The following is a 27,897-nucleotide window of genomic DNA, read 5'->3' as shown; positions in this document are numbered from 1 at the left end:
GTAAAGGGTACTAAATGTAATTTTTTTTAAACTTATCTCAAGTAAAATAATCATTAAAGTAATACAATATTGTCGCAAAATTTCAATAACAATGCTTTCGTGTTGGGGAAAGGTTGGGCTGAAGGGGCCAATATGCAGGCAGCACTTTAGGCAAGCACTGAGAGTTTAGAAGGTCATGTGTGATCCGAAATCTACAGTAATCTTGCTCTGTAAACAACTTTGTTTAATCAACCTTTATTATCTTAATGTAATAAACATGTTGGATTCACCGTGGTTTACCATAACACTCTTCAGTGTATTTCTGTTGATATTTTCTCCAATCCAAGTACAATATAAAAGGGAAACCATGATGTATGTTACCTTGGTTTGCAAAAACAAAATTACCTTTCTAACTATTTATTAGCTATTAACTATTAACTCTTCATTTAATTTATAATAAATATGCCACCCTTCTTGAACCCATAGAATAAAGGCACTACATACATTCAATATATTACTTATTATTATAGCACTGTCACATAATACACAATACATAATACTACATTCATTACTATTAAAAAGCAAATTAATAAAATACTTATGGATATTGACATTTGCTCAACTTATCTGCAAGAGCAAGGCATTTAAAAAGGAGGACTGTCTACTGGAAGGGAGGTTAAATGCTTTGTTATATAACAAAGTTAATGTCGGGATTTAATTTACCAATATTTGATATTGTTCAGTGTTCTTATAGATATTGGCAGGCCTACTTCTACCAAAAGTAGTGGATGAGATGCTTCACCAGCTAAAATACATTTGTCCCTTCTGACTATTGCAAATACAATAGTTCAACATAAAGCTGCCGAATACTGTCCATTTAACTCTACAAAATGTAATTAATGAATGACCTTATCCAACTTATGGAATGGGGTCATGCACTGGTGAGAAGGATGAAGAGAGAGAAAACAAATACATATTTCACATGTGAAGGCAGACATACTTCCATCTTGACAGAGCAAGCGACTTAGGAAATGAAAATACATTTTGAGGGAGATAATGATCGACCCACACTGGTTTTAAACCCAGCAGGACTCCCTTAACCCTCTCAGGTCCCCTTGTCTAATTGTAACCACATTGAGCTGGAAATGAATGGAAAGAGACCCCAAACAGAAACATCATGAATAACGTTCACAACTTAGTGAGGAGTCATCTCTTTTACCTCCTATCAGACAGACTATACAGTGATACAAGTTATTTGGTTTAAAAAGTTTACAGTTATTTCTTGAATTTAAGTAGGCCTTATCCAGCAACGCTTTAATAAAGTGCCTCTGCTAAATGGCTATACATTTTTGTCCAAAAAATGAAGTATAGTGCACTTTGTATTGTATAATTTGCTATCTATATGCAGCATGAAAAGGAACAATGTTCAAAAGGACAAGGTGTCAAGTATTTATCTTCTTCATGCGGCAATGCACAGAGTAATCGCCTCTCGCTTGGGCTACCTTGGAGTTGGTCTTGCGGTTTAAGGCTTTGCAGATGAAGTCACCTGCTTCAATTACTTTGGAGAGATCCACTCCCTGGAATGAAAGAAACAAAAGATCAAAGAAGAAAGAATGGCACCCTGCCGGCAGGGGGAGCAATTGCAAAAGAAACAGTTGTGGAAATGGAAACAGCAGGCCTGCACATACACATGAAAGTTATGCAGAAACCACTTCATGTACAACACATTTTAACAAGAAATCTATCCTATGAATGAAGCTTTCTCAGATGAAGGGGGAGGGGGGGGGGGGTTCACTAGGGATTGCAAAGCCGTTTTCAAAGGCTATTTTCAGGTGATGTGAAGCAACACTCACGGTTTTAATGCCCATCCCATGGAGCATATAGAGAACATCTTCTGTTGACACATTGCCAGAGGCACCCTGAGCATATGGGCACCCTCCCAGACCTGCTACAGACGAGTCCACTGTACAAATCCCCATCTGAGGTAGACACATACACACAGGAGAGACATTCAGCAACCACACGCACAGGGCAAGCAGAAGGTAAAATCCCATGCAGAACAATGTTCACTGTTCTCCTGTATTGTAATGTGTTGGTATAGTGTGCCCTGCCAGGGTTGTGTTTTTTTTTATGGGCAGTTAGGAGAAATGTGGTCTTTGTTTCTTTGAGATGAGCGGGCGCAGCAGCCTAGTGTCCCCCCACAGTTCAGCTTACTCATCCTCTTTGTCATACTAAAGCTGTGGCACATCATTTGCGGCATGTTTTTGGTAATAGCAGACTTTGTAAATGCACAAAGTTCCGTATTGTTGTGTCATGTTTTCTGATCCTCATGGTAGCTTGTGTTTTTCTGCACCACCTCTTTTTTTCTGCACACCTCACAAAATATACATTTGTGTACATACATTTTTGTTACTAGGCACAGCGATCTTCATATACATCAAGTGTTACTCAATTGTAACCACACTACTCTTGTTACAATCCATTCACTGGATAATTAGCCTTCTCCCTATGGTACGTTTCTAAATGGGTAATTCCAAAGGTGTGTGTTACTAAGCTTTGAAAAGGGGTTGTTTAAATTCAAGGCTATAACTCAATTTCAATGACACCCTCTGATGTCCTTGAATACAATGTCTCAGTCTTTTCCATGTCCTGAATAAATAGAGCACACCCATATGTAAAAATAATCACTTCTAAAATGTATTTCTTGTTTTGTTTAACGTCTCCGACTTCAATTTTGTTCATGCAATGTCCACAATAAAAGTAATTGTCATAGAGAGTTTCTGTGGGGAAATGCTTTTTACAGCCTGGCTACCAAGTGTCTGGCCTCCATATGAGAATTAATGATGCGTTGTGGGTTGTTCCCCTGCATGTCTGCGCTTTTGTTGGACCACGGTACCAAACAGCCAGAACATTTTGCTTAGCAAGGGATAGGCTTACTGTTTTATGGTTGAACTTCGGTGCTGCAGGGGAAAAAAAGCTTTATCGTTGTAAAACATTCCCAAAACATCCACCTCATGTGGTCCTGGGGAGAAGAATCCGTATAAAGAGCACAAAAAGGCATAGCGACACGTTGTCCCTTCAGACATAAGCAAAGGAGACAGTAGGCGTAAGTAGAGCTGAGAGTGACAGTTATTCATTTCCAAGTTATGAAGACTACAAAATAGTTGAATCAATGTTGTTTCAGTGTAATTTATCAATGCACAGTGACATGGAATCTACATGGAAAATACATTGGATTTGAAAAATGTTTGAGGGTGAAATTTCAACCACAGCATTATGTCATCATTGTAACCAATGTTCAACATAGACAAACCTTGTATAAAATGTTGAATTAGTACCTTTGAAACAACATCAGATCTCCAAAGTTACATCCACTATCAGAAAAACAATAGGCTTGGCAGCACTTCCTACTGGAGAGTTGATATATCTACAGCTATTAATTTGGTCTCCCATCCAAAGATTTGACACAGCCCAAGTTAGCTTTGATATTTGTCAATGACTACTACCAATGTGCTATCATGAGAATGGTTATTGAGAGATCTCTCAATAACTAAATATATTCACTGTTGCTATCGAAGTCATTCCAAACGGTAGGTTTAACAGTGCAAATGAAATGTAAAAATACTTTATAAGTCATAAATAATCAATTATACTATTTAGGCCTATATAGCATTTGAAAAGTAATCAACAGCTATTGTTTCAATCCAACCCAGGGTTCAACTAAAAATAGACAATACATATAGGCCTAAGGTTTCAAACCTTGGTTGATTTCACATTTAATCTTCAAGGTAATCATTAATATGTTGGATTCACGTCTCCATCTCCAACAGAGCTGCACGTCTTGCTTTTCATTGTAATCAGAGGGCTAATATAAATACTATGCATGCCAGTCTCTCTTGACTAAGAGTTGAGGAAAGACTGACTGCGTCACTTCCTGTTTTTATAAGAAACATTAATGTTTTGGAAATTCAAAATTGTTTGCACAGTCAACTTACACACAGCACTGACACACACACTTACCCCACCAGACATGCCACCAGGGGTCTTTTCACAGTCTCCAGGTTCAGAACAAATTCAAGGAAGCGTACAGTATTATACAGAGCCATGAGTGCATGGAACTCCCTTCCATCTGATATAGTGCAAGTGAACAGCAAGCCTGGTTTCAAAAAATGTATAAAGCAAAACCTCATGGCACAACGCCTCTCCCCCATTTCAAATCAAATCAAATTGTATTTGTCACATGTGGCAAATACAACAGGTGTAGACCTTACAGTGAAATGCTTACTTTCAAGCCTTTAACCAACAATGCAGTTTTAAGAAAATACCTAAAAAAAGTAAGAGATAAGGATAACAAATTATTAAAGAACAGCAGTAAATAACAAAAGCGGGGCTATATACAGGGGGTACCGGTGTCAAGATAATTGAGGTAATATGTACATGTATGTAGAGTTATTAAAGTGACTATGCATAGATAATTACAGAGAGTAGCAACAGCGTAGAAGGGGGGGGGGGGGGGGGGGACAATGCAAATAGTCTGAGTAGCCATTTGATTAGCTGTTCAGGATTCTTATGGCTTGGGGGTAGAAGCTATTTAGGAGCCTCTTGGACCTAGACTTGGCGCTCCGGTACCGCTTGCCGTGCAGTAACAGTCAGAACAGTCTATGACTAGGGTGGCTGGAGTCTTTGACAATTTTGACACCGCCTGGTATAGAGGTCCTGGATGGCAGGAAGCTTGGCCCCGGTGATGTACTGGGCTGTACGCACTACTCTCTGTAGTGCCTTGCAGTCAGAGGCCGAGCAGTTGCCATACCAGGCAGTGATGCAACCCGTCAGGATGCTCTCGATGGTGCAGCTGTAGAACCTTTTGAGGATCTGAGGACCCATGCCAAATCTTTTCAGTCTCCTGAGGGGGAATAGGTTTTGTTGTGCCCTCTACACGATTGTCTTGGTGTGCTTGGACCATGTTAGTTTGTTGGTGATGTGGACGCCAAGGAACTTGAAGCTCTCAATCTGCTCCACTACAGCCCCGTCGATGAGAACGGGGGCATGCTCGGTCCTCCTTTTCCTGTAGTCTACAAGCATCTCCTTTGTCTTGATCACGTTGAGGGAGAGGTTGTTGTCCTTGCAACACACTGTCAGGTCTCTGAGCACATACCCCTGAGGGGCTCCCATGTTGAGGATCAGCTTGGTGGATGTGTTGTTACCTACCCTTACCACCTGGGGGCGGCCCATCAAGAAGTCCAGGATCCAGTTGCAGAGGGAGGTGTTTAGTCCCAGAGTCCTTAGCTTAGTGATGAGCTTTGAGGGCACTATGGTGTTGAATGCTGAGCTGTAGTGAATGAATAGCATTCTCAAATAGGTGTTCCTTTTGTCCAGGTGTGAAGGGGCAGTGTGGAGTGCAATAGAGATTGCGTCATCTGTGGATCTGTTGGCGCAGTATGCAAATTGGAGTGGGTCTAGGGTTTCTGGGATAATGGTGTTGATGTGAGCCATGACCAGCCTTTCAAAGCATTTCATGGCTACAGGCGTGAGCTCTACTGTTCGGTAGGCATTTAGACAGGTTACCTTAGTGTTCTTGGGCACAGGGACTATGATGGTCTGCTTGAAACATGTTGGTATTACAGACTCAAACAGGGAGAGGTTGAAAATGTCAGTGAAGACACTTGCCAGTTGGTCAGCGTGTGCTCGGAGTGCATGTCCTGGTAATCTTACTCACATCGGCTGCGGAGAGCGTGATCACACAGTCGTCCGGAACAGCTGATGCTCTCATGCATGTTTCAGTACTACTTGCCTCGAAGCAAGCATAGACATTATTGTGTTACTGGGCAGCTCTCGGCTGTGCTTCCCTTTGTAGTCTTTAATAGTTTGCAGGCCCTGCCACATCAGACGAGCATCGGAGCCGGTGCGGTACGATTCGATCTTAGTCCTGTTTTGACGCTTTTCCTGTTTGATGGTTCATCGGAGGGCATAGCAGGATTTCTTATAAGCTTCCGGGTTAGAGTCCCACTCCTTGAAAGCGGCAGCTCTACCATTTAGCTCAGTGCGAATGTTGCCGTAATCCATGGCTTCTGGTTGGGGTATGTATTTACAGTCACTGTGGGGACGACGTCCTCGATGCACTTATTGATAAAGCCAGTGACTGATGTGGTATACTCAATGCATTCGGAAGAATCCCGGAACATATTCCAGTCTATGCTAGCAGAACAGTCCTGTAGTTTAGCATCTGCTTCATTTGACCACTTTTTTATAGACACAGTCACTGGTGCTTCCTGCTTTAATTTTTTCTTGTAAGCAGGAATCAGGAGGATAGAATTATGGTCAGATTTGCCAAATGGAGGGCGAGGGAGAGCTTTGTACGCGTCTCTGTGTGTGGAGTAAAGGTTGTCTAGAATTTTTTTCCCTCTGGTTGCCCATTTAACACGCTGATAGAAATTAGGTAAATTGAAGTCCCCGGCCACTAGGAGCGCCACCTCTGAATGAACGTTTTCCTGTTTGCTTATGGAGGTATACAGCTCCTTGAGTGCGGTTTTAGTGCCAGCATCAGTCTGTGGTGGTATGTAGACAGCTACGAAAAATACAGATGAAAACTCTCTAGGTAGATAGTGTGGTCTATAGCTTATCATGAGATAGCAAAACCTTGAGACTTCCTTAGATATCGTGCACCAGCTGTTGCTTACATAAATGCATAGGCCCCCGCCCCGTGTCTTACCAGAGGCTGATGTTCTGTCCTGCCGATAGAGTGTATAACCCGCCAGCTGTATGTTATTTATGTCGTAGTTCAGCCACGACTTTGTGAAACGTAAGATATTACAGTTTTTAATGTCCCTTTGGTAGGATAAAGGTGCTTTCAGTTCGTCCCAATTATTTTCCAGCGATTGAACGTTAGCTAGCAGGATGGAAGGCATGGGCAGATTAGCCACTCGTCGCTTGATCCTCACATGGCACCCTGGTTTCTTTCCGCGAAATCTGGGCTTGGTCGGGTGTCTTTATTATATCCTTCCCGTCCGACAGTTTGAGGTGAGCAATCGCAGTTCTGATGTCCAGAAGCCCTTTTCGGTCATAAGAGATGGTAGCAGCAACATTATGTACAAAACAAGTTACGAACAACGCGAGAAAAAAATAATAATAGCATGGTTGGTTAAGAGCCGATAAGACAGCAGCCTTCCCCCCAGCAACCATTACTGCCCCATGTGACCTACTTGTTGTTTGTATGTACTGACAAGTATGTGTAACTGATAGATGCACACACACACACTACATGTTCATGATTTTAAATGTATGTCAATTGTAGTCTTTTGTCTGTAATGTATTTTTCGTTATATGTCGGACCCCAGTAAGACTAGCTGTCGCTATTGGCGTCGGCTAATGGGGATCCTAATAAATCAAATCCATCTCAACCAAGTTAAAGAATAGGACTAAATCAAATCAAACTTATTTTTTGTGCATTTAAAGTTTGATTAGATTAGATTTAGTCCTATTAATGAACTTAGTTTTTTTGGTTGAGCTGGATACATGAATCCAACATGTGAATTATTCATTTGTAGGCATACTGGATATTGAATTGTGTTTGGTTGTCAATGCAAAGAAATATCACAATTTCTGCTTGGATAGTTCCATCTGTGCCACTTACTTAGTATGGCTTTAATTTGATATGTTGGATTCACATATCCATCTCACCAAAAATCAAAGTTAAATAATAGGACAAAATAAAATGTGATCAAATTTTAAATGCACTTTAAATAACGTTTGATTTGATTTTGCCCATTCTTTGACTTTGATTATTGGTTGAGATGGAGACATGAATCCAACATTTAAATTCTTAATTTGTAGACAAACTGGAATTAAAGCCAGACTTGTCAGTGGCACAAAATAAATACCTCCTTCAAATGTTGATATTTGGTTGCTTTGACAACTAAACACAATTCAATATAACTTTTGCAATACAGTAAATAGTCTATTGAGTTGTCAACAAGTTAACAAAGCATATGTTGTATTCACCTCTCGAGCTAAACCAAAAGTACAAGTTATAGAATAGGATTAAGCCAGTGACCCAGATGAAACTATCCAAGCATTAGAAATGTTGATATTTGGTTACGTTGCCAACCGTATTTATTCAACCTTAAAGTGAGTAACATCTATGGCCACATTTTGAAGTTAGCCTACTGTAACTATAAATGTCTTACGTAATCATAGTGTATGTTCAAGATAGCATGCAAAGGTCGCAGGTCTGTGGAGATCTTTACAATTGCTATAAAATTTTGTGCAGAATCTCGAACAGCATTGACCACTTGCACTATATGTAGGCTACTTTTAATATAATCTCAACTGCAATCCAGGTCATTTATTTGATTGTGCTATTAGATGAAGCACAGTGATAACACATTACATTGTTGTATACTGTAAATACAAAATATCTGACATTGTATTCCCATTTGAACTTTGTTGTGCTTTTAAATAGATGAAAGCACAGTGATAACACATTTAGATGACAACTAAACCAAAAATCAGACATTGTCTTTCATTGTAATTTGGTTGTGCTTTTAGATGGTTGAAAGCATAGTGATAACACATTGGGAATTCAACAAACTTCTGGCTGACCAATGGCTCAACCAAATATTACCCCAATTTCCACATTTAAATGACGTGGTGTGCCCAGTGGGATTCGCCTTCAACCCACTTTGCTAATTCGTCTTCCATTAAATGTTAACCCTGTCTTTCAGAAAAAGATCATGAGCTTGCTTCGTCCAAAATGTTGATGTCATAAAAACATCTTCAGTCTGGTAGATAAGTTTAATTATTCTTGTCGAATACCTTTACATTTCATTAAGACATTATGAACCATAGAGAAGTTTTACCAGATGTTTATTCTCATATCACAGGATATGCTGTTGTTTTTATGTTGGCTTTTAAACATGATTTATATGCTCCGATAGAGAACCTGAGTTTTATACAGTTATCAAGAGCCACGTGATAAAAACGTTGTAGGCCTGCCTACACAGCTTCACTTGTTACTTTCAGGATGGGGGAAAATGACTATATGATATGCCTCTGAGGACCTCAGGCCTCAAAGCTATCAGGTTATTTACAACAGCCTCGGAACCTTGCGTCTTCATCAGGACAAATTATGAAGCCAAGCATCTATTTTTCAGAAGCATCGCAGATTAAGATATCCGCAAGGTTTTCCACATAACAGCGACCGCCAGGAGAATATTAAAGACGTTTTCCTGCTTCCTTGGCAGAGCCAGATGTCAGAGGATCCCACAATGAGACAAAATTAACGAGCTTATCCTCCCACTGACCCCGCTGTGGCACGGGGACACATCAGACTGAAACCATGAAGGACTTCTGTCCTTGAGGGACAGCCCCAACAAACAACAATAATGGAAGCACCGTTTGTTCTCTGAATAACGGTCCTAATTGGTGCCTTTTCGCAGAGAAAATTGTCTATTTTATCCAGGGGCTGTCTGTAATTGCTGTTTGTGTTGGCTAAAGTGATCCACTCCGGTGTGCACTGCGCAAGAGATTTCCAGACCTTAGTTAACTCCAGGGCAGGATATTGTACTGGGCAGACTTTTTTGTTGTGTAAACACAGAGTTGTAATTTACCGTGCCAAACCTCTCGCATTCTGCCACTAACTGCTAGAGTGCCAGATGGTCTCCGGTGGACCAGGGCACACCAAGAGCACAGCGATCCCTTTCGACAGTACGTCTGATTCCTGCTGCTATATGGGACGAAATACGCACAGGGACTGGTGGTCAGAAGGTCCAAATTGCCAGCATTCAATTAGCCTCTCACAGCTCAGAAACCAGATGTGGACTGGCTGTTAAAGAGCCACATTCAGTGAGCCGTGGAGGTATAAAAACAATGCATTCCTGACAAAATAAACTTTATAGTGTGCTCTGGCTGTTCACATCACATGATATGGGATTACGGAAGGCGGCTTATATACTGTAAGTGAACAACTTGAGAGATGGCCACACTCTACCCAGTATTGTTTGTTTTAAGTGTGGCCGTGCGTCAGTTGGGGCAGAAAGGGTATGTTCATTGAAGGGTTTGAGGCAGCAAGGTTTCGCCAACTCAGCCTTGACATTTCTCTACATAAACTGTGGAACTGAAGGAGATTGTATTCAATGGTAGCTTGCAAGGCTGACACATTTCTAACCTGGGGCAGCTCTTTCCAGCAATAAATAAGTCCTGCCACTGTAAAGCCACAACCTCTTCCTTGATATTTGTGGCTAATAGGGAGGTAGACAAAAACATAAATGGATTACTCAGAAGACCTTAAAGCATGAAAACCATCTATTGTCTTGTTGGACTATGGAGGTCATTGGCAAAGTAGAGACCACGCTCTTAAAGAAAGCACCTCTTACATTATAAACCACTCAAAGCATTTGACTACCAAGGTTTGTACAGTAAGCTGAAGGAGTAATTCATACTAAATTCATACTAAATTTTGCCTCATGGGCTAAACCACTTCCTGTGCCAATCTATCCTTGTTGTTTGTAGAGTTCACTTTAATATGCTTGGTTTTTAGAATATTAAAATACACATTTTCCACCTTGGGATGGTGCAAGTACTTCATGTTAACATAAGGTTGATTCATTGATAGTGTTTTAATCTTTAATAAGGCACCATTTATTTGTGTGTTCGTGCTCTAAAGAGACCATGCAAAGGGGAACGTTGTCTTGGGGCTGGATTCAATCCGTATCGCGGAAGTATCATGGAAGATCCGCATTAAAATGTAAAGATAATTTCCGATTGAGCAGACATACTGTATGTAGCGTTTAGCGTGAATGCAGTCAGCGTTTAGCGTGAATGCAGTCTCCGGGAACGCGGGAACATTGCCATTAAATCAAAATTGAGCTATTAAGTGGATCTTCCTTGATACTTCTGTGATACGGATTGAATCCAGCCCTTGATGTCAAGCGCACACGGAGAGGAGTATTTTCCACCAAGTTACTGGCTTTCCTCATTGTGGTCACCTGGCACATACACTGACTCCTGCACCACAAGCCTATTCTAATAAGCTAATATCCTCAGCAGGCAATTAAATTGGAGTTCCTTGTAGTCTGTCATGTTGGCAATGTTGCCAGATCACAAGCCATTTTTAGGGAAAGGTTAAAGTATTGTCATATGACGTGCTGTTGGCTAGCTAGCTATAGCACTAAACATGCTTATGAACATCGCCAAGACTGGTCCAAATTCTTGTTTGAAGAGACATTAACATTCACCTAATGTTAACACTCATTATTCCAGGGGTCTTTGCTCCTTGACCTATGAGTAAGGCTTTCGTAATCAACCATGAAACCACATGAATGGACCAGTCTAAATGTTTAGTCACTTTGTTGAAAATTGGCTGAGTTGTTTACCACTGACAGGTCTTTACACCCATCTCACTTCACTTTCATGACGCTCAACGTTACACCTACACAGCTCAAATGTAATGTCCTCTGGATTGTATGGGTTAACTCAAAACCATAGGTTTTATTGGACAACGTGCCTGTTTGATTTGTCATGACCACAGTTATGAAACATTATCATTCTAATTTCAACTTTGTCTCAGTCACTAGTGGTTCCCAAACACTTTGGTTCTGGGACAATTTGGGAGGTTTCTTGTAAACCACAAGTGAACATAAACATCTCTATCCAGGAATCCGGCAGAAATCACTACCCAGCAGGAATTAGCTACAACCCATTAGTGGGTCTCTCAAGTCACCATTTGTAAAACACTCATCTAGAGTATTTAGATGTATTGGAAAAGATGGAATAGTGTCCCTTACTGACCCACTTACACCCATTATCAGAATAACATCCATACTTTTCACTAAATATTTAGAGAGAGTCACAAGATTAAAGCCCTGTCAATGAGCTTTGGCTTGAACTTGTTTTGCTTAGTGTAGAGGAGCTAACCATGAGTACAGATGTATGATCTTAATTTGATCTATATTGTCACAGCAAAATAATCCTGCAGAAACAGAACGTTTAGTCCATAATGTTGCTTGATCGGTGGTTAGGCTATTAGCTGGCCAAAAGTAATCTACATGAAAAGTGCAATACTGTTAATATAACCATGTGTTAGTGTGGGTTTTCAGTGAATTTATGTAAATCACAAAGCTCATCCGCATTTCCTGCGATGCAGGAAAATTCTCAGCAAGATCCTACATCCGTAAGAACAGGTCTGACTTCTCAGCCAAGAGCGTCTGGCTACACTGAGTTCTATCAATAGCCCAGCAGTCAGCTGCAGTTTACATGGAAACGTTGGGCCGGATCAAATCTATTTCCCAGCAAAGTCTGAAAAATAAAGTACATACTTTCTCATTGTGTGACCCACCAAAGGTGGGTTCGTAACAAAGGCCCCCAGAACTCCCCCCCCCCAAAAGGTACAAAGAGCATGGAATGTCTTTATCATGAACAAAAGCAGAGGTAACACGGTTCTGACAGGGGATGGTGGAGTTCATTTCTCTCCCAGTTGGTGGTGTGGACAACTGGCACTCAGTAATGAAAAGTCTATGATAAAATCTTTCATTTCCACTGAGGTTGTTGAGATGGGAGGAGGACAAATGGTTGTCTAAATATCCATGCCTGTTATTATTTTCAGTGGTCACGGGGCAGCTGTGATAAATCAATTTCAATGTGATCCACAGAAAGGAATTTCACCCACCCTCTGGTTCTTCTCACCCCTTGTCAAAAGTGCCCAACATTAGGATCTGTTGTAACACTATTTTTAAATACAAACCAGAATGCTGTTTGGTGAACATGCACAATTCTTTGAACATGGAAGCAGATAAATTCATAAGTAAAGCCATGAATCAGTGCTAAAAGTTATGCAGACGTTGGGTTACTTAGGGTAAGAGGGATTGCAACACAGCAATGAAAATGGTCATAGATTTTCTTAAAGGAGAAATCTGCGGTTTAAACAATAACAAAGCCACTGATTTGGTAAATAGCTGAGGGACGGGGCTGGCGAAATGTTCCAATTCATAGACGGAGTTATGGAAGCAAGGACTGACCATCCATGAAATCAAAATTATAGTTTTAACCATGTTTTGAGGCTATAGAGTGTTTGTTTACAATGACTTTGTTTAGAAATAAATTAGTAAAACAAGCTTATATTTTGTGTTCTGATGAGGTAAGTTAATTGAACTAAGCTCATTGTGCATTTATAAGTTATATTCTTCAAGAATGAATAGCTATATATCATTCATTTAAAAATCCCCAAATGGATGTAGCGATCACAGATTTCCCCTTTAAGTGGATCATTTGGATAATATATATACTGGATCATTTTCTTGACATTTAGATTTTTTCTCTTTTTGAAATGTCTTACACACTTGACCGGGACTCACATTTCTCAATGAATCCAGCGATAGTCACTGCAACCTCCCTGTCTCAGTTACATAGTTGCTGCTGAGGACGGGTTTCTTTCGCATTCTCCATTTGCCATGTGTTTCTTAGCAGGCCAATGAAAGGATCATTTTCCCTGTGCCCTTTAAGTGCAGCATTGTCAGATAGTTCAACAACCAAGCGACAGATGAGTTGGGAGCCCCTCAGGGCTGGCCCGTCTCCCCCCTCGCACTCAATACCTTTGTCAAGGCCAGGGCACTGTCATGTGAAACAGACACCGAATAGGTGAGCCTTTGTGTGGACCCCCTCACATCTGCTGACCCACCCAGCCCCCAACGAGCATCCCTCCACTGCCGAGGATGACAAACTGGGAGACAGAGCACAATGGGTGCCCCAGAGAACTGATACAGCCATGTCTACATTACCGCTAGTTTATGTCCCGACTGAATCTCAAGTTATAGGTTCACTCCAGAGAGGTGGTGAAAAACACCATAGAAAGAGGGCTATTACAGGAAGCTTTTGTACAACTTAATTAGATTTTGTGGTCTAAGGAAAGGATGAAGCTTTATTAATGATCCGTGAAAGACTCTTTTATTCTCTTTAATGTAGGTGCTGGTAATAAGAGAGCCCAGTGGACCTATCTTATGTTCATTATGATTCTGGGAGTTTTGGGGTGGGCAGTTTTTGTATTATTTTCCTTTGTAGGGGACTCCCAGATCATGTTCCCAATTCCAAATTGAGTGATGTGTCCTCTCCTATTTTCATATGTCGTATTGTAACATATACCTTTGTTTTTGCTATTTATGAATATATTTTCAGTCACGCAAACAATGCTTCCTCAATTCTCACATAAAACTGAGCACATAAGTTTGGCACACAAAATATGATACCATCTATGACCGACCACTTGATAATGTCACATTACCACATTGTTACTTACCATGCAGCCTTTCTCAAAAATGTTGCTAGATTTGAGTTAAACCGCACTTTATCAGGGTCTCTAAAAAGAACATGATTGACATAAACCATATTGCGCCTTACTGTTAGTGGTTACCTGCAGTGCGGTTAGGATGTTGGCCAGGGCCTGGCCGTAAGTGTCATGGCAGTGAACGGCCAGGGCGCTGCTGGGTACCTCCTTCATGACGCTGTGTAACATCTTGGCCATGGAGCCTGGGGTGCCCACGCCGATAGTATCCCCCAGAGACACTTCGTAGCAGCCCAGTTCATACAACCTCTTCACCACCTATAGCCAAGAATAGAGCAACTTAACAAAACAAGTCCCTTGGACATACAGGAGAAACAAACAGCAGCTCATAGCTACAGCATTACAGACATCTGAATGTTTTCTCTTTGTCTAGAAAAGGAAATCGGTCCTTATGGGGATTTGACATTGTTTAGATTACATGTACACATATAAAGTAGGCAATGCAGAAATTGTGTCTTACCTCTGCAACTTTAGTGGATTCAATGGGTCCCTCATATGGACATCCTAGTGCACAAGAAACATATCTAAAAGAAAACATACATGGGTCATAAACACACATGGCATATATTAATACATGGGTCATAAACATGTAAACTTTGGCAAATGTCACAAAGTGAATTGTACGAAAATGTAATCTCTCTCTTGTCAAAAACTCATATAATTTATTCTGTCTGTCATTAGAATTATGGTAGAGCATAAAATGAACAGCTCTTTTTTCTCGATTCACTAGCTGCCAGAGCAATATAGACTTCACATTTTATATCGAATTGGTGTTGAATATCTTGTTATATGTTCCTTATGTTGTTGACAGTAGTAATGAGAAATGATGCAGGGGGATGAAGTCAAACTATATGTCTATTCCATATGTGTAGGAAATGTTCACCGCTTGAAATAGTGGACAACATGTGAAAAGTAGAAAATGTTTCTCTTGGGCTCTCGGTCGTTAGACGATACTTCAGTTTGCAACCGGAATTTCCAGCAAGTTCTAGCTGGACTCCAGGGAAGGGAGTGCTGCCCTAACCATCTCCAACAGCAGGCATTAAATCACATTTGCCAGAATGCCTGTGTCAAACTGATGCGTTGCCATGTCAATGTGCAGTTGTTTGGGTGAAAGGGGTGCTACTGTACCACTGAATTTAAACATGCTTCATGTCAGCGGTTCTGTACTGTACATCTGGACTTGTAGTTGTAGTAACACATAGAGCGATGCAGTGCACACATCTGGAACTTCGCTTATTAACCTATTATTTCTGGAGTCATTTAACGCTGTGTTCCTTTGCTAATAGAGAGAGTAACAATAGGCCTATGAAACGTTTCACTGTAGTGTTTTCAATGTCTCAAATTGTTAATGTAAACATACACTATTTCACAACTCACCTGCGAAGTGAACACACATGTTGAACTAATTATTTTGTTTATCATCAACATCAACTTTTGCACTGATAACTTGATTGTAATTTGAGTAAAGAAATTGCATTTTGCATTGTTCATGGTTGACATCAGCTATAGAGCCTATGGAATGAATGCAAGATGTTAAAGTCAAATCGTTTTACTCTGGTGAAGAAGCAATTGAGGAATGATACAAACCCACGGACTGGAATCTGTCGTTGTTTGGCAGTGCAAATGACTTCCTCGAACCTCAGAATGCTCTCATCTATAGAGCAGTTGATGTTTTTCCTACTGAAGGTCTCAGATGCAGACCCAAACACGGCCACTTCAGTAGCACCAGCTGCAACCTTCAACAGGACAGAAGGAAGTTGCAACAGATATCAATTATTTTGATATAATATTATGCAACACACAATCACAGTAAAACGTTTCCATTCATCTCAGGCATAAAGTGTACTCAGCTTTGATGTAGCACTATATATATTAACGGTAGTCGTATCGGGGGAGCCTGGGGAGATATCTGTTCATTTTGAAGAGTGTGATTTCTTGCATGAATAATGAAATGCTTACAGCATCCTGAAAGCCATGCATGTTGGGTGTCAGAACTGGATAACGGACATGAGAAGATCTGTGGATGGCTTGAAGTACTTCAGTGTGGTCCGCCATCTGGACAACAGACAAAAGCAAAGGCATGTTAACAAAACATATCAACAAAGTATAGTCTCTTCCCATAGCTGCTGGTGAAGCGCCCTGCAACTGGCAAGTGAGACTAGTATGTAAAACTTATATTTACCAGAAGCTCATATAGAAATAGAGCTAGCTGTTCCACATCATATGTCTCAATAGTAAAAAAATATATATATATAATATAATACAGTCATCTGTAGTTTATTTAATGAGGTGAGATGTCTTATATTTTACATATGCGAACAAAATAAAGCTGCTTGGAATAGGCCTATATCTCAGTGTCACACTGCTTTGCTTTATCTTGGCCAGGTCGCAGTTGTAAATGAGAACTTGTTCTCAACTAGCCTACCTGGTTAAATAAAGGTTAAATAAAAAATAAATAAATAAAAAGGATTTCCCCCCCAAAACATCTGCGGGTCTAGGGAATAACTGAGATGATGGAGAAGCAGGTTTCCCCTCCGTAGTCCTGGGGAGAACAATAAGAGCCTAATAAAATCACTCAACACACTTTCTGGGCACACAAAGAAGAGTTATTACCTGCGGTACCCACTTTGAAGACACAAAACTGGTGGCCTCGATCACAGGCAGGCCTGTTTCCGAGAGCATGTCTATCAGCTGGATTTTGACTCCTGTTGGAACCATTTCCTGGAAAACAATGACATGGAGACCAGCTCTTTCAGGATCTGATTCTGATCCCCTCTCAAGATTGGAGGTATACGTGGAGTGGACATCTGGGCAATTCAGCTGCAATGTCTTTGCAATCAGAGTAATTTACAGCACTCACCTGCTACTTGTACTTATTCCAAACATATTTCCTACAATTACAGCGTGTACTACCCCCAGAGTTTGACTTTGTCATCATGTCAATCTGTACAGCCACAGCAGACTTGAATATGGGAATGATAAAGTTGTGACATACTATACTCATACTAAACATACAACATATGAGCCATCTGGTAAAGTTTTGTCATGTTTCCCATAGATTTCAAGGGCAGTTGGTGTTCATTTGATCAATCCCTTTTTTGAGAAGAAAATGTGAAACACATGCCTTGGGTAATCATAGAAAAATAATCCATATGTTTAAGGGGATCATCAAATCAACCCGGAATCAATCAAAAGGATTGTTACATAATACAAATCTAAATGTGGGCTTGCCACAAAGGAAGTAAACTTTCAGCTTTCAGATGTCATATTGAGTTTGTAATGGTGTAGTGTGTAGTGAGCATAAATCATTTGTAGGGGAGACCGGGGTTGTTTTCACACATTTTACTCTCATGTGTATTTCTCAGGACCAGTATATCTTATAAGACTCTTTTCAATATTAGAAAGACCAAGGTCTTGGGTTGAAATGGGGACATTTTTATCCTCATATCTTATACCAACGTGGAGTTATTTGCCATCAAACACACTCTGTCAATTTCTGACAAGCAGACCCATTGCGGGGTTGGATGTCACACTATGGGGTTGGTCGTCACAATGTTTGCTAGTAGCTTATTCCTTTTGCAACAGGAAATGAAGCGAGTCTTAGAAATAGCCTTTCTTTGATTGAACGATATTCCTAACAAAATTCAGCATTTATGCCTTAAGAATAACATGACATTTTGAGTAAATTTGTGTATGCATGTTCAGCTTTTATGCATGTGTGTGTGTGTGTGTGTGTGTGTGTGTGTGTGTGTGGTTTTGTAACAGAAAAAATATGTGTTTGAAAGAGAGGCAATGAAGGGAGCTCTTTATAGCACAAGCACAAAAAAAGCTTGGAATTTATTGTATACTGGCAGTGGTAATGTTGATAGTGACAACCAACCCCATATTCCAGGTGACAACCATCCCCTGAGACACAGGGCCATAACTAGGATTTTTGTTTTAGTGAGGTCCAGAAGGGGGGGGACTCTCTCAGCCTCACCACTGAGCGTCACATCACTGTCTGTCTCAGGAGCCTACTCTCTTTAAAGCAATGTTATTATTAGAACTTAGTAGTGTATTTTTTGCTCCTGCTGAGGTAGGCTCCGTTTAACGTTAGCTTCTTATTTCATCCTTCTAGCTAGATAAGTAAAACTAACCAGAGCCCTTCACTGTTACTGCAATAGAAGTCTCTGCTGGCAGATAGCCACCTGACTGACATATCTATAAGTGACTATTTACCAGTTGGGCACTTATTCTCTGAGAGTCTGTAGGGATGTCTGTAGACACGTCAGGAGTCGCGGGACGGCTTTAAAATTGCCTTTCGTCCGACATCTCACAAACACACTGTCAGCAGCATCTCTAGACTAGTTGCCTATTGAGCTGACTGAGAGATGGGGTAGTTTATTTCAGGTCACCCTCGACCTGTGCCGCGAGAGGGCTTAGTTAGACGTTTGAGAGAGTGGTGAATGTGCTGCTAAAAAGGCAAATCTGGGAGGAAAATCCAGGCGAACATAACGAACAAACCACTGTTTATGATTCCACTCGTTTGGAAAGAGGCAGACACGATTAGACCTCAGTCAGATCAAGAGTATAAGAAATCTGCCCTTTGATCAACGCTGGAGCAATCATTAGATGTTGACTCATAATTGATTTTCTTTATGGTATACATTTCTTTATTGTGCACAATATATATATATATATATATATATACAGTTGAAGTCGGAAGTTTACATACACCTTAGCCAAATACATTTAAACTCAGTTTTTCACAATTCCTGATATTTAATCCTAGTAAAAATGCCATGTCTTAGGTCAGTTAGGATCTCCACTTTATTTTAAGAATGTGAAATGTCAGAAAAATAGCAGAGAGAATGATTTATTTCAGCTTTTATTTCTTTCATCACATTCCCAGTGGGTCAGAAGTTAACATACACTCAATTAGTATTTGGTAGCATTGCCTTTAACTTGTTTAACTTGGGTCAAACATTTTGGGTAGCCTTCCACAAGCTTCCCACAATAAGTTGAGTGAATTTTGTCCCATTCCTCCTGACAGAGCTGGTGTAACTGAGTCAGATTTGTAGGCCTCCTTGCTCGCACACGCTTTTTCAGTTCTGCCCGCACATTTTCTATAGGATTGAGGTCTAGGCTTTGTGATGGCCACTCCAATACCTTGCCTTTGTTGTCCTTAAGCCATTTTGCCACAACTTTGGAAGAATGCTTGGGGTCAATGTCCATTTGGAAGACGCATTAGCGACCAAGCTTTAACTTTCTGACTGATGTCTTGAGATGTTGCTTGAATAAGTCCACATCATTTTCCAGCCTCATGATGTCATCTATTTTGTGAAGTGCACCAGTCCCTCCTGCAGCAAAGCATCCCCACGACATGATGCTGCCACCCCCATGCTTCATGGTTGGGATGGTGTTCTTCAGCTTGCAAGCCTCCCCCTTTTTCCTCCAAATATAACAATGGTCATTATGGTCAAACAGTTCTATTTTTGTTTCATCAGACCAGAGGACATATCTACAAAAAGTACGATCTTTGTCCTCATGTGCAGATGCAAACTGTAGTCTGTCTTTTTTTATGGCGGTTTTGGAGCAGTGGTTTCTTCCTTGCTGCGCGGCCTTTCGATAGGACTCGTTTTACTGTGGATATACATACTTTTGTACCTGTTTCCTCCAGCATCTTCACAAGGTCCTTTGCTGTTGTTCTGGGATTGATTTGCACTTTTCGCACCAAAGTACGTTCATCTCTAGCAGACAGAATGCATCTCCTTCCTGAGCGGTATGGCGGCTGCATGGTCCCATGGTGTTTATACTTGCGTACTATTGTTTGTACAGATGAATGTGGTACTTTCAGACGTTTGGAAATTGCTCCCAAGGATGAACCAGACTTGTGGAGGTCTACAATTTGTTTTCTGAGGTCTTGGCTGATTTCTTTTGATTGTCCCATGATGTCAAGCAAAGAGGCACTGAGTTTGAAGGTAGGCTTTGAAATACATCCACAGGTACACCTCCATTTGACTCAAATTATGTCAATTAGCCTATCAGAAGCATCTAAAGCCATGACATCATTTTTTTGAATTTTCCAAGCTGTTTAAAGGCACAGTCAACTTAGTGTATGTAAACTTCTGACCCACTGGAATTGTGATGCAGTGAATTATAAGTGAAATAATCTGTCTGTAAACAATTGTTGGAAAAATTACTTGTGTCATGCACAAAGTAGATGTCCTAACTGACTTGTCAAAACTATAGTTTGTTAACAAGAAATTTGTGGAGTGGTTGAAAAACGAGTTTTAATGACTCCAACCTAAGTGTCTGTATACTTCCGACTTCAACTGTATATATATATATATATATATATATGTATATATATATATAGTACACAATAAAGAAAATCAAGTAAGGGTCAACTAAATATTGCTCCCAGTGTTGATCAAAGGGCAGATTTCTTATATTCTTGACCTGACTGAGTTCTAATCGCGCCTGCCTCTTTGCGAACGAGTGGAATCCCCTGGATTTGCCTCCCAGATTTGCCTTTTTAGCAGCACATTCACCTGTCTCTCAAACAGCGAATAATAAAAAAATTGAAATAGTTACGGCCATGGTGAGACAACCAACCCCAGTCTCCCCTAAATTAACATTACTTATTTGGGTGTTCATGGGTGGTGGGGGTTCTGTGTATGTCAGATGGGTGACTGTGACTAAAGATATACCTTTTCATTTTGAAGTCCGTCTCTTGGCCCGACTTCAACAATTTTAACATACTCGGGGTATTCATGTGTTAAAGCTCGCTAAAAACGGAAAAATGAAAATAAAGAGTAATGTTAGACGTTGAACACATCATTTTAGATCTGTTGTCACAAACACTAATCAATCAATCAAATGTATTTGATGAAGTCCTTTGTACACCAGCAGTTGTCACAAAGTGCTTTACAGATACGCAGCCTTAAACCCCAAAGAGCAAACAATGCAGAATCCCGGTGGCTATGAAAAACTACCTAGAAGGCAGGAACCTAGGAAATAACCTAGAGAGGAACCAAGCTCCGAGGTACGGCCAGTCCTCTTCTGGCTGTCTCTTCTGGCTGTAGCACTAACACATGATTATTTGCACCTTCAACTCTGTTTCTCTTCTCCCATAATGTGTGTTACAACCTTAAGCCCTTACGCCAGAACAATTGAGCTTCAGGTCACTGCTGGCACTTTAATAATGCATGAAATGTTTTCTTTAAACAGTCAAATGTGTGTCAGTTTTGAGTATCTAAATGTATCTAGTCAATTTGACAGTTGACAACAAAACCAGTCTACCAACAACAATATTACAGAGTTTGGGATGTTATACCTGACTAGTAACTCATCTAACTGTGGTAGAGGGACAGATGTGCGGACGAGCGGAAGTAAAAGGGTTCTCACTTGATGCACTCTATCTGACAATAAAAATACTTCAGACAGACAATGCAGGAGGAACAGGATTCTGCTTTTAGGCCTCAAGTCAACAGTGGTACAATACTAAACAGATTGGTTATTACTTAATAGGCATACTAATTATTTTATATGCTCTTATCACGACAATGGAATGTATTCCGAAATAGAGCATTTGCACAGTGTGATGTCACTTAATATAGTGCCTGTTTCTACGTCCCTGGCTGATTCCCCCTCTCTGTCCTTTCACATGTCCCCGCCCTGCACCATCCCTTTATGTCATGAGTGAGTCATGTGCGCAGAGCAGCAAAAGCAAGACAACGACCCCCACCTTCTCCTCCTGCAGCCAGCGTGCTAGCCACGGATAATCCTGGATTAGTTCCTCGTAGCTCAGGCAGTGCTTCACCGTGGTGGGAAAGTTACCCATCTGAAAGGCTCCCGTTTGGCCTGTAGAGCTCCCCCAGGGTCATCTGGCTCCGACACCCGCAGTGATGGATCTTTACGTTCGACTGAATCGACTGCAACAAATGTACGTGTTGGAGTACTCTGATCAATATGCTCACGCATGCAGACAGGGTGGATGACTGAGGGCCTGGGTGCCACCCTCACTAAAACAATCACATTAGAGGACGGCAGCTGAGAGCAGAGAGCCGGGAGTGACTCAGCAGTTGCTATGGCAGCCGCATCCCTAGCAGGGAATGGATGGAGACAGAGAGAGGAGCGAGAGGAGAGAGAGAGAGAGTCAGCGAGAGAGAGGGAGAGATATTAAAAGAGGGGGTGAGACAGAGTGGCACATGGATGGGATGGGATGGTCAGTGGCTAGGTAGTTCACTGGGGACTGAAGTGTGAGCAAGTGTTTTGTCTGGACTAGTCTGACAGTGTTACAACCGACTGTGTGTGAGCTGAGCAGTCAGAAAGCGCTCAAAGGGGGAAGTACTTGCTTGCAGAGTCTCTGGGCTTTAGAATAAGAACAGTCACACACTGCTTATTCTAGGTCCCTCACTTCCCCGTTTCAGGATGAAATCTAAGGCTTCAGGGAAACAGGCTGCTTTGATTGATCTCCTGTGACTGAAACAGCTGAAGGTTTTCCATTGCCAGGCGTGCCAGTAGCTGCCAATGTCAACGTCGTAGCGTAATAAAATCCCCTTGTAAAGCCGGGGCACAATTTACCAGAGAAAGACCCATTCTTCCTCACCCAGATGTTAACAATAGAGAGGCTTAATGAAGTCCTAGAACTGAACCCTTTCACCACAATAAGCTGCCCTGCGATGAGAGACCCCTACCCCCCACTCAGGGGGAGAGAGGGAACTTGTATGACCGTCCCATGAAAGGTCTCCAGGTCTCTTTGTGTCACTGGGCTCCCAGGTTTATGTCCATCACTTGTCACCTCCCTAAATTTGAAAACTCCCTCATGGCAGATCATTTAGAATCCCGCCCTCACAACCTTCTTCCAGGCCACTGAAAATAGGGAAATGTTTCAGAAGGGAATGCCAACCCTGCCATGTTTGCAGATGGTTTCCATGATAGGTGCATAAATCACTGTTAAATAGGAAGTAAGAGTTGAAATTAAATTGAAAGGTTGCTATTGTCATTTTAGTCAACTCAATAAAAACAGTTTGGCTGTAGGTTTACTATTCTGTGGAGTTTCTGCGGCAAGAATGAGGACACATACATTTCCTTTAAAAACTCACACCACTTTTGCTTTTTCCAAATGTTGTTTTGTTACAGCTTGAATTTGAAATGTTTTTTATTTAGATTTTGCATCACTGATCTACACACGGTACCCCATAATGTCAAAGTGGAATTATGTTTTTAGAAATGTAAAGAAATTAATTCAAAGTGAAAAGCTGAAATGTCTTGAGTCAATAAGTATTCAAACCTTTTGTTATGGCAAGCCTAAATAAGTTCAAGAGTAAAAATGTGCTAAACTTGTGTGCAATAATAGTGTTTAACTTGATTTCTGAATAACTACCCCATCTCTGTACCGCAAACATACAATTATCTGTAAGGCCCCTATGTCGAGCAGTGAATTTCAAACACAGATTCAACCACAAAGACCAGGGAGGTTTTCCTATCAGTTACAGAGTTTAATGGCTCTGATAGGAAATAACTGAAGACGGATCAACAACATTGTAGTTACTCCACAATACTAACATAAATGATGTGAAAAGAAGGAAGACGGTACAGAATAAAATAGACCACAACATGCATCATGTGTGCAATAAGGCACTACAGTAATACTGCAAATAATGTAGCAAAGAAATTCACTTTTTGTCTTGAATACAAAGCATTACGTTTGGGGCAAATCCAATACAACACATCACTGAGTACACTCTTCATATTTTCAAGAATGGTGGTGGCTGCATCATGTCATGGGTATGCTTGTGAGTGGCAAGGACAAGGGAGTTTTTGTGGATAAAAAGAAGCAGAATAGAGCTAAGCACCAGCCTGGTCTCATAGACTAAACTTAAATGCAAATCCGGGACACATAAATTATTATGATATGTTATGTTTGGTATGGTTAGATAAGACAGATGGTTACTTAAGGCAAAAATTAAAATATGGTTGTTGGTCTGTGTCGATGGGTGAGCGTATAACCCAAACGTCTAGCAACCCAAAGGTTGCGAGTTTGAATCTCATCACGGACAACTTTAGCATTTTAGCTAACTAGCAACTTTTCAAATACTTCCTACTTTTTAGCTACTTTGCAACTACTTAGCATATTAGCTAACCCTTCCCCTAACCCTAACCTTAACCCTTTTATCTAAGCCTTCCCATAACCTTAACACTTTTAGCTAACCCTTCCCCTAACCCTAACCTTAACCCTTTTAGCTAAGCCTTCCCCTAACCCTAACCTTAACCCTTTAACCTAACCCTAAGCATAACCCTAACCTTAACCCTAACCCCTAACCCTAACCCCTAACCTAGCTAATTTTAGCCAGCTAGCTAACGTTGGCCACCTAGCCACCTAGCTAGAATTCATAACATATCATACATTTTGCAAATTCATAACATATTGTACGTTTCACAAATTTATAACATTTGCACATTTTGCAAATTCGTAACATATCATACAAAATGGGTGATGGACATCCACACATTAATACATATAATACAAAACAAACATATCATATTAAATGGAACATAAAGGATTTAGGTACAGAATAATACGAAATGCTCTGAGATCAGGTTGTAAGCACAGGTAAAATCCTAGAGGAAAACCTGGTTCAGTCTGCTTTCCAACAGACACTGGAAGACAAATTCACCTTTTATCAGGACAATAACCTTAAACACAAGGAGTTGCTTACCAAGATGACAGTGAATGTTCCGGAGTGACCTAGCTGCAGTTTTGCCTTAAATCAGCTTGGAAATATATGGCAAGACTTGAAAATGGTTGTCTTGCAATGATCAACAACAAACATGACAGAGCTTGAAGGATTTTTTAAATAATAATGGGCAAATATTGTACAAAGCTCTTAGAGATTTACCCAGAAAGACTCACAGCTGTAATCGCTGCCAAAGGTGATTCTAACATGTATTGTCTCAGGGATTTGAATACTTATCTAATCAAGATACAGATACATTGTTTCATTTTCTATTAAAAAAATTGGCAAATTCTTCCATTTTGACATTAGAGAGTATTTTGTGTAGATTGCTGACAAAAAAAATACAATTAAATCCAGCTTAATCCCACTTTGTAACACAACAAAATGTGGAAAAAGTTAAGGGGTGTGAATACTTTTGAAGGTAGATATAGGTACAGTATCATTAAAATGTATGCCTGCATTAATACTTCATTTTAGATAAATGCATTAAATGTAAAGAATTCCCACAGCAATGTGTTATTGCCAAAGCACATTTTCAATTCTACTCTACAGGACAATGTTATTATCTGGGGCTTGGACGAATAAGAATTGCCTCTACAGGGTACAATTTCAAAAGGCTGGTGCTGAATCTCTGACAGCTGGAGTAAACTACATAAGTTCAATGTCCCTAACTGGGCATTTAATGTTTCCCTTACATAAGAGCTATGCAGCTAAAAGAACAAAAATGTAGGCTCATCTTGACAAATGCCAGCTGCTAAGGGTAACTTTTAAAGGGGGGAAAGCACCCTTGGGGGAATCCCTGCTTATTGAAAGCAATGCAGTGCAGGTGAGTGAGGAAGTTTTATGTTCAAGATGCATATCAAAAGGATATTAAGATTGTTTTTTTCTTCTTTTTTTAAATAGCTTTTAATGATTCATGTTAAGGAAAATGAGACATTCTTCAGATCTATTGGCAAGTTAATTTAAATCTAAATCTAATTACACGTTTCAACAATGCTTTCATAGCAAGTATATATATAAATGAATTAATGGATATGTCTGTTAAGAGCACAGAAGCACATTGGCAGTATATCAAAACATTTCTGCACTGTTTTACTGGTGATTCCCTTGTGTGTAGAGGATCAATCTCCAGTTTAAATATAAGTCCTATACAGAAATCCCAATACACCTCTTACCGTAAAACATAAGCCACAGTATTCATCTATTAGGGCTAAATGATATATATTTTTATCACCTCACACACTGAAGAGTAATTGATGATACAACTAATGCACATCTTGAATATTCATGCATATGTATGGTCTGAAAGGACTCCTCTTTTCCAAATGCTTGAATTGATCAATGTTTCTCAACTTAGGTGCCAAAATAAAGATAATTTACTGCCAAGAAGTGTAAACAAAACGAAATAAATGAATCTCACAAAACATGATGACTTTTCTTAATTCACAAGTGGTAGGCCTACACGTATGCAACCACTCAGCACAGCATGGGCTAACAGCTATAACACAATATGCATCTGCATTCCTTTGTGTATCTCTTATGCACAATATATTTTAAGCATTAAACTCTTGGAGAACAAACAGATTATGAACAAATGTAGATATCAAAAATAAAACTCTATGGCAAATGCCAACAGTCATCCTGTTAAATACCCAGCTTATCTGGAAAATGTTGCTTATGAGAAATTGAGAGTATATTTTTATCTTTTTATCTTCAGAAAGAAACAGATGTGGAAAAACACACTTTATAGGGAGCAGGTTTTTCACATGGCATGAAAGGGTTTTGAGCTCTCAGTATACTGAAAACAAAATGGAAGAAAGAAAACAGGATCCAGATTAAATCCATTTTCATCCCTCCACCCGTCTTCAATTCTAAACCTTGGATTTGATTGAATTGCTTAAAAGCACTGGTTGCAACAGAAGAGCCTTGTTCATTCTTCAACTGTGAATGCTAGAATAAGTTTCAACAATGTACGTTATTTATGGGCAGCAGGAAAGCTTTATAAATGTACTGTTCAACCATGGAAAGTTAGCACTAAATTAGCTTCCCAGTGATTATCTGGTTGCAAAGGTATGTGTCAGCTAAATCTGGTCAGAATGGATGGATTGAGATGTGTATGTAGGCGGCATCAAATATGCTGAATAGATACAATGTGATAAAAATAAATAGATCTGTGATACATTTGTCAGAACACTTGAGAATGCATTAAAAAAACAGAATGGTTCTTAACTATTTCACATTCTACCCTTCCCCGCAACTCAACTGTGTGTAAAAGAGAGAAAAAAATGACCTCAGGGAAATATTATTTTTTGCAAACGTAAAAGCCTTTATAAAAACAGCGGGTTACCTTATACAGTTCCTTCAGGAAGGTCGACTGGCTGGGGCCAACTTTCCACAGCTTTCCTCAGAGACAGCATGTGTGTTAAAGATTACTTTGCAGTAATCACATTGCCTAGCACCCCTTGGTTTTTGGTTACAAAAGTCACTGACCTGTGCATTGTCCCCAAATGACCATCAAGTGCAGGGCTAAGAGGGTCACGTAGGACATTCAACTTTACAAAGTAATTTCTCAACAGATTTGGATGCTCATTCCACTAAGCCGTAGTTGGCTTCGAGGCCCCTTCACCGCTTGACATGGCCTCTATGACAGCTCTATGTACACAGCAGCAAAATGTTGATTGTTAAAGTACTGTTCAGCAGGTGGGAATGCAGAATAGCTTACCGTGCGTTGCATCATTAAAGCTTGGAATCAGAGTTACGATGAAAAGTGCATTTTTTGCTTAAACATTATGGATTGGCTGTAAGAGTTCTACATCATGGTCGATTTGATTCCTGAGAAGACTGCTGGCTGGCTATTAAATAGAA

General features: G+C 40.3%; 1 protein-coding gene across 2 annotated transcripts; it reads right to left on the bottom strand.

The window, feature by feature from the left end:
• Nucleotides 1–227: 227 nt before the first annotated feature.
• Nucleotides 228–27,470, bottom strand: LOC120045662 (3-hydroxy-3-methylglutaryl-CoA lyase, cytoplasmic-like). 2 transcript variants are annotated; one of them, XM_038990592.1, is made up of 10 exons: nt 27,380–27,470; nt 22,038–22,224; nt 21,001–21,078; nt 16,922–17,029; nt 16,268–16,363; nt 15,896–16,044; nt 14,769–14,832; nt 14,378–14,566; nt 1,833–1,958; nt 228–1,556 (listed from the first exon to the last, which is right to left on the bottom strand). In XM_038990592.1, exons 2-10 carry the CDS (start codon nt 22,131–22,133, stop codon nt 1,422–1,424), a joined length of 1,041 nt encoding a protein of 346 aa, XP_038846520.1. In that variant the 5' UTR covers nt 22,134–22,224; nt 27,380–27,470; the 3' UTR covers nt 228–1,421. The 2 variants fall into 2 exon arrangements, with proteins under 2 accessions (XP_038846520.1, XP_038846521.1); XM_038990593.1 differs by lacking the exons at nt 21,001–21,078; nt 22,038–22,224 and having other exon boundaries at nt 27,380–27,452.
• Between the last annotated feature and the right edge of the window lie 427 nt (nt 27,471–27,897).

The sequence above is a fragment of the Salvelinus namaycush genome, chromosome 4 (assembly GCF_016432855.1).
Source record: "Salvelinus namaycush isolate Seneca chromosome 4, SaNama_1.0, whole genome shotgun sequence".
Taxonomy (NCBI): Eukaryota; Metazoa; Chordata; class Actinopteri; order Salmoniformes; family Salmonidae; genus Salvelinus; species Salvelinus namaycush.
Note: the sequence above shows the minus strand (reverse complement) of the source record. Positions and strands in the feature narration are given on the sequence as shown.